Source organism: Diabrotica undecimpunctata, chromosome 6 (genome assembly GCF_040954645.1).
Source record: "Diabrotica undecimpunctata isolate CICGRU chromosome 6, icDiaUnde3, whole genome shotgun sequence".
In the NCBI taxonomy this organism is placed as follows: Eukaryota; Metazoa; Arthropoda; class Insecta; order Coleoptera; family Chrysomelidae; genus Diabrotica; species Diabrotica undecimpunctata.
In genome coordinates this window covers 100,968,573-100,979,069 of record NC_092808.1, presented here as the reverse complement: position 1 = coordinate 100,979,069, position 10,497 = coordinate 100,968,573, and the positions used below count along the sequence as shown (strand labels likewise).

Sequence of the window (10,497 nt, the reverse complement as noted above, 5' to 3'; positions counted from 1 at the left end):
CATATTTCGCACTAAATTGTTGATAAATAAAAAACAATGCCGAAATTTTTCTACAAAAACCTTAAAGCCTATAGGTTTACTTACTATAGATATGTATTATTGGAAAATCTTGGCAAATACCTGTCTATTTTGAAGTAGCGAGAAGTACATATTTCTCTATACTATACTATCATATTCCTTGCTATTGTTGCTTGAATATACCGAGAAAAATTATATAGCTGACTTCATATTTAATTGTAATATATTTTTATGAAAAGTATAAGAAAACCCTATTAAAATAAAATAATCTCACTACGTTAATAAACTAAATATAATTATCATAAAAAGATAATATTCATAAATTTTATAACATTTTATATGCATATATGCTAATTAAGCAGAAAAAAAATTAGAAAATAATTTTGAACTACCTTAAAGAGATAACATATCAGTATATTTGTCAATAAAAGTACTTCTTATAAACTTTTATCCTTGGAAGCATTACTTTTGATTCTGATTGTATTGTGAATAATAATATGCAGGGCTTTAATTTAATCATACAAATATCAGCCAACAGATGCAGCAGATGTAAAGCATAATTAGTAAAATAACATTTTCATAAATATGTTCCTATTAGAACTCAAGACTGAACCACTTGTATAACATGGTACATTTTACTATAGAAAAATTGGTTAAAGTCTGTGACAAGATGTCGTCTTGGGAAAGATTCGTTATCTTTCTTGCTGAGTTTGCAGGTACCGGTACGTTTGTTCTTCTAGGATGTTTAGGATGTTTAAGTGGTAATCCTGAAATAATAACTTTTGGTTTTGGATTTGCCATTATGATTTGTGTACAGGTAAGTATATAAAATAATATTTTCTTTTCATCTTTTCATCTGTATCTGTTTAATAATCGTATATATACACTACTGCCCAAAATTAACGCACCACCTTAAATGTACTATAAGTTTGAAGCTATTTTTCTTCTGAACTGGATTTTAATAATTTTTGTCTTACCTTATTATTATTATCCAGATTTAGCCATACGGCTCACACTCGCTCTAAGGGGAAAATTCACTCATCCCAGATACCTACGGTATTAAAAGGATTGAGCTCTGGTGGGACTCTTTTCGTGTTATCGAGCCCTAGGTGACTTGGTTTACTGGAGTATCTCCCAAAAATTTTCTTACACATCTGGACGTCGCGAGGAGTACAGCTTTCTGCATGGCCTTATAAAGATGTTCATTTAGAACCAGCTGTTTTATGTTCGATAGGAGGTTTTTGGGAATAACACCAGAAGTAGATAGAATAATAGATACTGTCTGGGTACCTTCCATTGTCTCCTGATTTGTATTTCTAGATCTCTGTACTTGCCGATCTTTTCGTTGTATTTAACACGTAAATTATTGGTGTTGAGTATCGTCACATCAATAAGTGTTGTTTGCCTAGTAAGTTTATTAACTACTATGAGATCCGGTCTATTATGCACCACTGGTGCACATAGGTGTAAGCACAGTGCGGTCCCAGTATAGCTTGTAGTCGTTTTCAAGCATTCTGTAAGGGACGTATTGATAATAAGGAAGATGGTCGGTTTGGAGAAGTCCCAGTTTGTCAGCTAGTTCTTGATGGATAATCTTTCCTACTACATTTCCTACGGCATTTGTCATTTTGAACTTGAGGATCTTTTACAATATATTTCAGGTAATTTTTAGTTGGAATAACCTGATCCTGAATGGCAAGTAGGAATCCCTCAGTCTCGGAAAACATCTTTCCTGATGTCAACCAATAGTTCGACGCTGTATTGTCGACATATTCTTGACTGATCTGATTGAGATGTCGCCCATGCAGAGGATTACCCATCCAGGTGCGCATTTTTTCTTGTTGAGTCAGGTAGTTTATGCGCATTTCTTGTTCCCTTAGTTTAAGCGACGTTGTATCATCTACTGCGAAAATTGCTCGATGTAAAGTAGATGTCTCAGCCTGTACCCAAAAATAAGTTCTTAAATTAACAATTTGTTTATCCAATTGCTCACCTATATCCATAAGTCCTCTTCCCCCTTAATACCGCGGTGATGTTGTTCTCTCTACTGCACTGCGTGGATGATGTTTTTGCGCCTTTGTGAGAAGTGTTCTTACTTTCCGCTGAAGACCCTCTATATCCGTTTTTGACCACTTTATTATACCAAACGAGTAGCTTAGCGCAGAACAGGCGTACGTATTTAATGCCTTAAACAAATTTTTACTATTAAGATATGACCGATTTAGTTGTCTTACTCTTCGCACGAACTCAGAAGTTAGTTCAGTTTTCATTTGTTTATGGTCAATTTTCGCGCTTGTTTTACTCCGAGATATTGTACATATCATTTTCACGCATTGTCTCGATGTTTTGGCCATCTTGTATATCGAAACCTCCGGGCTGAACCTTTCCTCTGACTATATTTTAGTATACGGCCCTTGTCTAGTCCAAAATGCATACTGATATCATTTGAGAAATTTTCTACAGTTTTTAGCATCTGATCTAGGTGGTTTCCAGTGGAAGCCATTAATTTTAAATCATCCATATACAACAGCACCCCGAGGTATGAGCGGGAACACAAAGTGAATAAATACTCATACGCTTATGAAACGCACCTGGCGGATCATAAGGGCCTTCACATTTTACTCTTTTTCAACTTGTCTTGAGTGAAATGTCTTTAATCTTTCCTATCAGCCTCTCTTGGCTAACTCTTGTTTCTTCCGACCCCGAATGGCGATTAGGTTTCCGAAGGCAGACGGGTCACTATATTTCCTTCTACTACAACTCTAAAACTCGCCAACACGCTTGGCCAGCGCGACGTTTCAAGGCCAAATTTCCCCTCATGATGGATACATCAAGTGTACGGCCCTCAGTCCCCGGCGGTTCCAATTTCCCTGACCAAGGTGGCGGTCAGAATAGTGTTGGAGCAGAGGGTGCTAAGAATCACCGGAAGAGATCAGGCCACCAAAACAAACGACAAATGCATACATGTGCCTACAATGTACAACCTTTATCAACAGAAGCATCAATGATAGAACTGGAGAATGAACTACAACACATAAAATGGGATATAATCGGTATAAGTGAAGTTAGGCGTCGAAAAGAAGATCAAATAATACTTAAGTCTGGAAATATGTTCCATTTCAGAGGAAACGAAGATTCATCTGTTGGAGGAGTGGGTTTTTTAATCCATAAAAAATGGGTACCAAACATAATCACAATAAAAAGTATATGTACCAGAGTCATTTATCTTATTTTTAAATTAAACCCAAGATACAAACTTAAAATTATACAGGCTTACGCACCAACTACGAGTCATCCGGATGAGGAAGTTGATCAATTTTATGAAGATATCAGAGCAGCTATACAAACTTCAAAAAAACATTACACATTGATAATTGGAGATTTTAACGCCAAATTGGGATTCAAACAAGATGATGCAGAATCTGCTATGGAAAACTTTGGATTTGGTGAGAGAAATAAGAGAGGTAACAGGCTTCTTGACTTCTTACATCAGGAAAATCTCTTTGTGATGAACTCATTCTTCGGAAAGAAACCCCAACGTAAGTGGACATGGAAGAGTCCGAACCAAAGAACAAAAAATGAGATTGATTTCATAATATCAAATCGGAAAGATATTGTTCAGGATGTAACAGTATTGAATAAATTTTCAACAGGGAGCGACCATAGACTAGTTAGAGCAAAAACCACTTTTAACACTGAAGTTGAAAGAACAAAAATGATCCTCAAAAAGAAAAGTGGAAGGTGGCTGTTCCCAGAAGATATAACACTTTACGAAGAAAATATTAAGACTAGTTTGGATACACACGACAGAGAATATCAGCATCAATGAAATGAACAATAATATTACCCAAATATTGAAAGAAGCTGAAAAGAAATACTGTCCTCGTCCTGAAAATAATAACAAAAAATTAAGCCACAACACAAAACATCTTCTAGAGGAAAGAAGAAAACTTAGGAAAAATCAGGATCATAACCAAAATGAACTAAGAATTTTGAATAAGAAAATTAAAAAGGAAGTTAGAAAAGATCTGAGACGATACAATACGATGGAAATAACTAGAGTAATAGAAGAAAACAAAAGCTTGAAAATACTCAGACAGAGCCTGTCCATTGGAAGAAAAAACGTCCACAAATTAAGAAATGAACAGGGGCAAATCATTGAGGATAGAATTCAAATTATGAATACGATAGAGTTTTTATAGACAACTATACAAAGAACAGCAATGTAACCGGAGTGGATCATTACCAAAGATAATCAGGGATTTGAAATTTTACCGGACGTAACACCCAATGAAGTTCGAAGGTCAGTGCAAGAAATGAAAAACAATAAGTCCCCCGGAGGCGATGAAATAGTGGCAGATGCCTTGAAGGTGGCTGGAAAAAGATTATGGCAGGTCCTTGCCAAACTATTCACTAGATGTTTGCAGGAAGCAATAACACCAACCCAGTGGTATAACGCAGAAATTATCATACTTTATAAAAAAGGGGATGCTACCGACCTCAGGAATTACAGGCCCATAAGTCTACTTTCACATATTTATAAACTATTTACAAAAATAATTACGAAACGACTAGAAAATAAATTGGAATTTTATCAGCCCATAGAACAGGCGGGTTTTAGAAAAGGCTATGGAACAAACGATCACCTACTGGTAATAAAAAATCTTATAGAAAAATGCACTGAATATAATAAACCACTAGCTTTAATATTTGTCGACTATGAAAAGGCATTCGACACCGTAAATCAACAAAAAATGTTGGAAGCCTTGACAGAATGCCGAATTGACTATCGGTATATAAATATAATTAAACATATATACGAAAACGCAACAGCCAGTGTTAGAGTGGGTGATCGTCAAACCCAGAAATTCCCGATACAACGTGGAGTACGCCAGGGGGACACCATATCGCCGAAACTGTTCACTACGCTATTGGAATATATATGTAAAAGGGCAAAACTGACCGACAAGGGCATAAACATAAACGGAGAAAAGCTTAGCCATCTAAGGTTTGCAGATGATATTGTACTAATAGCTGATAGGATAGATGAGGCCAAAGAACTTTTAAATCAGCTCTACCTTTCCTCGCTAGAAGGGGGATTGAAAATAAATATATCTAAAACCCAGATGATGACAAATCTTGTAGTTAGCGAAGATATATGCGTAGGAACAAGATCCATAGACCAGGTAATGGCCTATAAATACCTAGGTCATGAGATTCGTATAGGAAAAGATAACCAAACCGTTGAGCTTCTCCGTCGTATAAGACTGACTTGGGCAGCCTTCGGCAAGCTGAACCATATTTTCAAATCGTCTGATATACCAATATGCCTTAAAAGAAAAACGTTTAATCAGTGTGTTTTGCCAGTGTTAACTTACGGTGCCGAAACGTTGACCATGACAAGGAGAACAGTTCAAAAGATCCGTGTGTGTCAAAGGGCGATGGAGCGTGCTATGTTGGGCGTTTCACTACGAGACAAGATCCCAAATCGCCAGTTACGACAAAGAACAGGAGTGGCTGATGCAGTAGAGAGAGTAGCAACACTAAAATGGAACTGGGCAGGTCACGTGGCTCGAATGACAGACAATAGATGGACAAAGCGGATACTTGAATGGAGACCAAGAGCTGATGCCTACCGAAGTAGAGGTCGTCCACCAACACATTGGACTGACGATCTAAAACGTTGTCATAGGAATTGGATGCAAGAGGCACAAGATCGAAATAGATGGAAAATTATGAGGGAGATCTATGTCCAGCAGTGAATAAGCGAAGATTGAATGATGATACAACAGATGATTTAGCTTTGGCACAAGAGTGTTGTTATTTTTGATGCTAAATCCTGAGTCAGTGGAGTTTAGCAGCTGAGATAGTGGGTTCATCGCTAGACAGAGCCAAACTGCGCTCAACGAGTCTCTCTGGAAAAGGCCCCGGTTAATAGGGATATCTTTAGTTTTGATATTGGTTTTACCAGGTATTTGAAGGTGAATTTTAGTCTTCCACTCTGCCATTATATGCTTCAAAAAGGTCACGAGATTATCATCGACTTAATACATTTTCAATATATCCATAAGCCATTCATGCGGCACTGAATCAAAAGCCTTCTTGTAGTCAATGAAGGCAGTAAAAAGGTTTCTTTTTTTTGTATATGCCTGGTTAGAAATGACTGAGTCGATAGTAAGTTGTTCTTTGCAGCCCATGGAGCCCCTAGCGGATCCTTTCTGTTGAGGCTCTATGATATTGTTCAGAGCAAAGTGTTGGTAGATACGCCGGGCTACACAGGATGTGACCAATTTGTACAAAGTTATAAGACAAGTAATTGAATTAGAAATAATAATATTAATAAATACTGTTAAAAGCTCATGAACACTCCAAAACTTTTTTAGCCAGAAGTTTTGAACTCCGTCTGGACCAGGAGATTTCTAGTTATGAAGCTCTTTGATAATGCTCGAGACTTCTTCAGTGGTGAAAGGTTCATAAAGAATAGTCCTGTAGTGTTGACAGTTGTTCGTCGTGTCTTCAATCCATCCAGCATTGTTGTTATGAGTAGCTGGGTCGAAAGTTGGTTTCCCCAAAACTCATGAATTTTTTTATGGCTTGGGTAGGATTTATTTACATTTTCTACAGTGGAATTCAGTTTCCTATAGAAAGCCTTCTCTGCATGCTCAAAAAGTATATTGTCGCATTTACGATTGTTACTAACTTTGTATCTCCTTAGGCGACCTGAATAAACGGAGAGTTTTTGTTTTAATGTGTCTAGGCAGTGTTGAGCTGTGTTGTTTTTTGGATCATGTTGTGAGGGTCTTGGAGTGTTCAGAATTATTTCTTCAGCTCTTTTAATTACTTTTCGAGTTCTTTCGACTCTATTATTATTATTATTAATATATTATTTTTAGTAAATCACCATTCTGAAAAATATCAACGTTTTACCCGTATACGGGATGTAAAAATAAAGTTGTGTTTTTTCATCTTATTTTGCAACACTCTATGGAATATATGAATCGCAACATCTTATGAATATTTCGAGATATCTTCATCCTTTTTTAAAAGATTTTTGTACAAAAATTATCTCGATATCTGTCTTATTAAAGATTATACAGAACTTTAAATGTAACAAGTTTTAATTAACATTTAAAGCAAAGTAAACACTACTTATATAAACTTTATTGACATTTATTACAACGAAAACCTAACATAACCGAAATAATCTTGACCAATTCCCTCTCTTAAAACACTTATTAACGAGTATTTCTACCTCTACATCCAATTACTTCTTCACAGTGACGAAGCATACTTAAAATCAAGCGGCGTATTTGGTCTTGATCAATTGCATCCCAAACTTCTCTCACCATAACTTCTTTGTCGTCAAGAGAGACAGGTAGTGGTTGTCTGCTCCTGAGTTAGCGATCAATAATATTCCACAAATTCTCTATTGGATTTAAATCAGGGCTGCAGGGTGGCCAGTTTATGTTTTGTATTTCAACGTCATCCAAATAATCACTGACCAGACGTGCAACATGTGGTCGAGCATTATCATGCATTAAAAGGGAATTTTTCCTATATCAGGAGCAAATAGAACTACTTAGTTAGACAAAATATCTGTAATATACCTTTCTCTGGTTAAGAAACCTTTTCGTAAAGCAAGAACGTCGGTTCGCGCTGTAGAAGATATTCCTTCCCAAACCATTACAGATCCTCCATTGAATAAACAAATAGGTCTTATGTTGCACTATGCATAGCATTTTCTTTGCCGTTGAATAACTCTTGAAACAACACGTGCTCCCAGTATTCAACGTTCCAGTCAGGGTACTTTCTAGCAAATTGTAGTCTACTTCTACGATGATTTACGTTTAAAGCTGGTGCTCTGACTGGTATACTTACATGCAGATCTTGTTCAGCGAGACGCCTTTGTATAGTGTGTCTACTAATTTGAATATTATGAACATCTGTCACTTGTATTTGTAATCGTTCAATCAATCAATTTATCTCATTGTGATAAAACGTTCTCTTATAGCACGAAGCCTGATAAACTGATCTTGGCGTGGTGTTTTAAGTCTTTTTCTTTCTTGTCCACGCCGTCTCATATGGTCGTTTGTCTTGTCAAATTGTTTGATATTTCATAGCCAACTAAGTAATTTCATTAATGAGTATTATAATTCAATAAAATTACACTATATTTTAAACGTACTTTTCTTTTTTGATAATAAGGTTATCAATGATTTTTTATGAAAATGTTGAAAAAAATGAAGCTATCTCGAAATATTAATAAGACGTAGCGTTTGCTTCTAATAAATTCCACAGGGTGTTGCAAAATAAGATGAAAAAGCAATTTTATTTTTACACCCCGTATATGGGTAAAACGTTGACATTTTCCAGAAAACATTAATACAGTAATTATTTAGATACAAAAATGCTACAAAAAGTTTTCGAAATCCAATTAAGGATTCAAAAGAAAACTAGTTTAAAAATTATGGTACAGTTGGGGTGGTGCGTTAATTTAGGAGAGTAGAAAATCACGTTGTGCTATGATTGTACTTTTCGTTTCTACAAGAATGTTAAGAAAGGATAAAGCTCTCTCGAAATATTAATAAGGTGAACAGAAATATTAATAATTCCACAGGGTTGTGCCTGTGAAATTGCAATTAAGTTTTTAATTTTGTTTTTGTATTTTCCTTTTACTTGAGGCTATTGGTTGGTTTAGAAATAATTTTCTATGGCATTTTTGAGATCTGTTTGATTTATTATATCATTTTCCACATAGAACAATATCATTTTACGTTTTTCCTTTACCGATCCTTTCATTTTCTTTTCTGAAATTTTTGTTCTCCTTTTTAGCTTGTTTATTTACCATTGCATATGTTTTTCGGTCTTCTCTTATTGCTCAGAGTTGCTCATTTCATGAATTTGATGTTTGATGATGATAAATCATCCTAGTGAGGTATATTGTGTTAAATATCCTTAAAATATTATTATAAAATAAACTATTCAAAAATAATGTATATGTGTATATATAAAATATTCAAAAAATATTTCCTAAAGTCAAGCATATCCTTATTTCCAAATTTCAATTATTTTTTAGGTATTTGGTCATATTTCTGGAGCACATATTAATCCAGCTGTAACTACAGCTGCTGCTATTTTTGGTAAAGTTTCGTTAATTAATGTACCAATTTACATTGTTGGTCAAATATTTGGTGCAATATGTGGCTTTGAACTTCTTAAAGTAAGTAAATAAATATCTGTCTCACCTTTTATAAAATACTATCTAGACACTTAGCCTCTCTCAGAAAAAATTGTTTTTTGTACTTTTTCGACTTTTAGAAATTCAAAAAAATGTTCATGTATATTATTACGGAGTCAAGCTTAACGATTACTGATATTTCACATTTAAAATCGTCTTAATAATTAAGGCTATATAATGAAAAATTTTTAAAAAGAAGGATGTGTCCCAAACATACAACTGATGATGACTGAGGACTGATAGTTCAGAATTTAAGAAATCGCGTACTGCGTAAAAACGAATGCTGAAAAGCAGTGCATATATGAGGAGGTAACATGCAAACAGCCTTAAGTCACACAAAAATCAAAGTTGAGTTAGATGAGTTGAGCCAATGCATTGTTCTCTTGTAACCAAAGTGGTTTATTTTATCTGATTTATGCAAAAAAGTTATTACCAATGGTAAAATCATGTTAAAAATCACCTTTACATACTTCTATTATCTATTATAGTGGAACATACTTATTTCCACTATACTGGTACATGCTAAAAAGCTTATTTCCAACAAACCGATAGGAACTCTACAACTGTCACTCAGCTGACCCAGTAAGACAAATTTGAGGTTATGTGAGGATTTATTGCCAAAGTATTTAAAAACAATTAGAAATTTCTTTATTATTTAAAGGATAATATATGGGGCAGACGAAAGTGTAAGTGTTGGTGAAGGAAATGAAGGGACTAGAAAGAGAAAAGTTACAGGAAGAAAAATGAAAAGTGAACAAATTACCAGGTATGTAGCTCCTAAAAGAGCTCTAGTTTTTGCACCGTTTAAGCACAAAATAAACGTTGCACGTGCTTAAAAATAAGGCCTACTTACATCAACGCTTTCAAAGAAGAGTTTTATAAAGTTTCAAACACGAAATGACAAGACAATAGAATTGCTAGTCTGATTCATACAATACAAATCAAAAGACATAGGCCTAGGTCGGTAAACAAAAACAAAAATAAAAAACCTGGACCTGTGAAAAAGTAGCCAATACAATACTTTTTTCCAACTGTGTGGTGCTAAAACTTCGGTATATTTAAAGCTTTTTTGCATTGTTATGGATATTGGAGAAACTATAATAAAAACATAGCCAAGAAAGTGCATTTTGGGTTTGCTGTTAAAGAAAAAGGAGGCAAAGGAGGAAGTGACTTTACCAAAAATAAGAACTATTTGTAGAAGGAAAGTGTTGAGAGTACATAAAAAAGCTCAGAGGAACTAA

General features: G+C 34.9%; 1 protein-coding gene across 1 annotated transcript in view; it reads left to right on the top strand.

Annotated features, from left to right (window-relative positions):
• The first annotated feature begins 455 nt into the window (after positions 1-455).
• Positions 456-10,497, top strand: part of LOC140443642 (aquaporin-like) — a 38,636-nt gene continuing 28,594 nt past the window's right edge. Inside the window, exons 1-2 of the mRNA XM_072535001.1 lie at positions 456-835; positions 9,095-9,238. Of these exons, the coding sequence (XP_072391102.1) occupies positions 644-835; positions 9,095-9,238 (336 nt within the window). The 5' untranslated portion in view covers positions 456-643. The remainder of the gene's footprint in view (positions 836-9,094; positions 9,239-10,497) is intronic.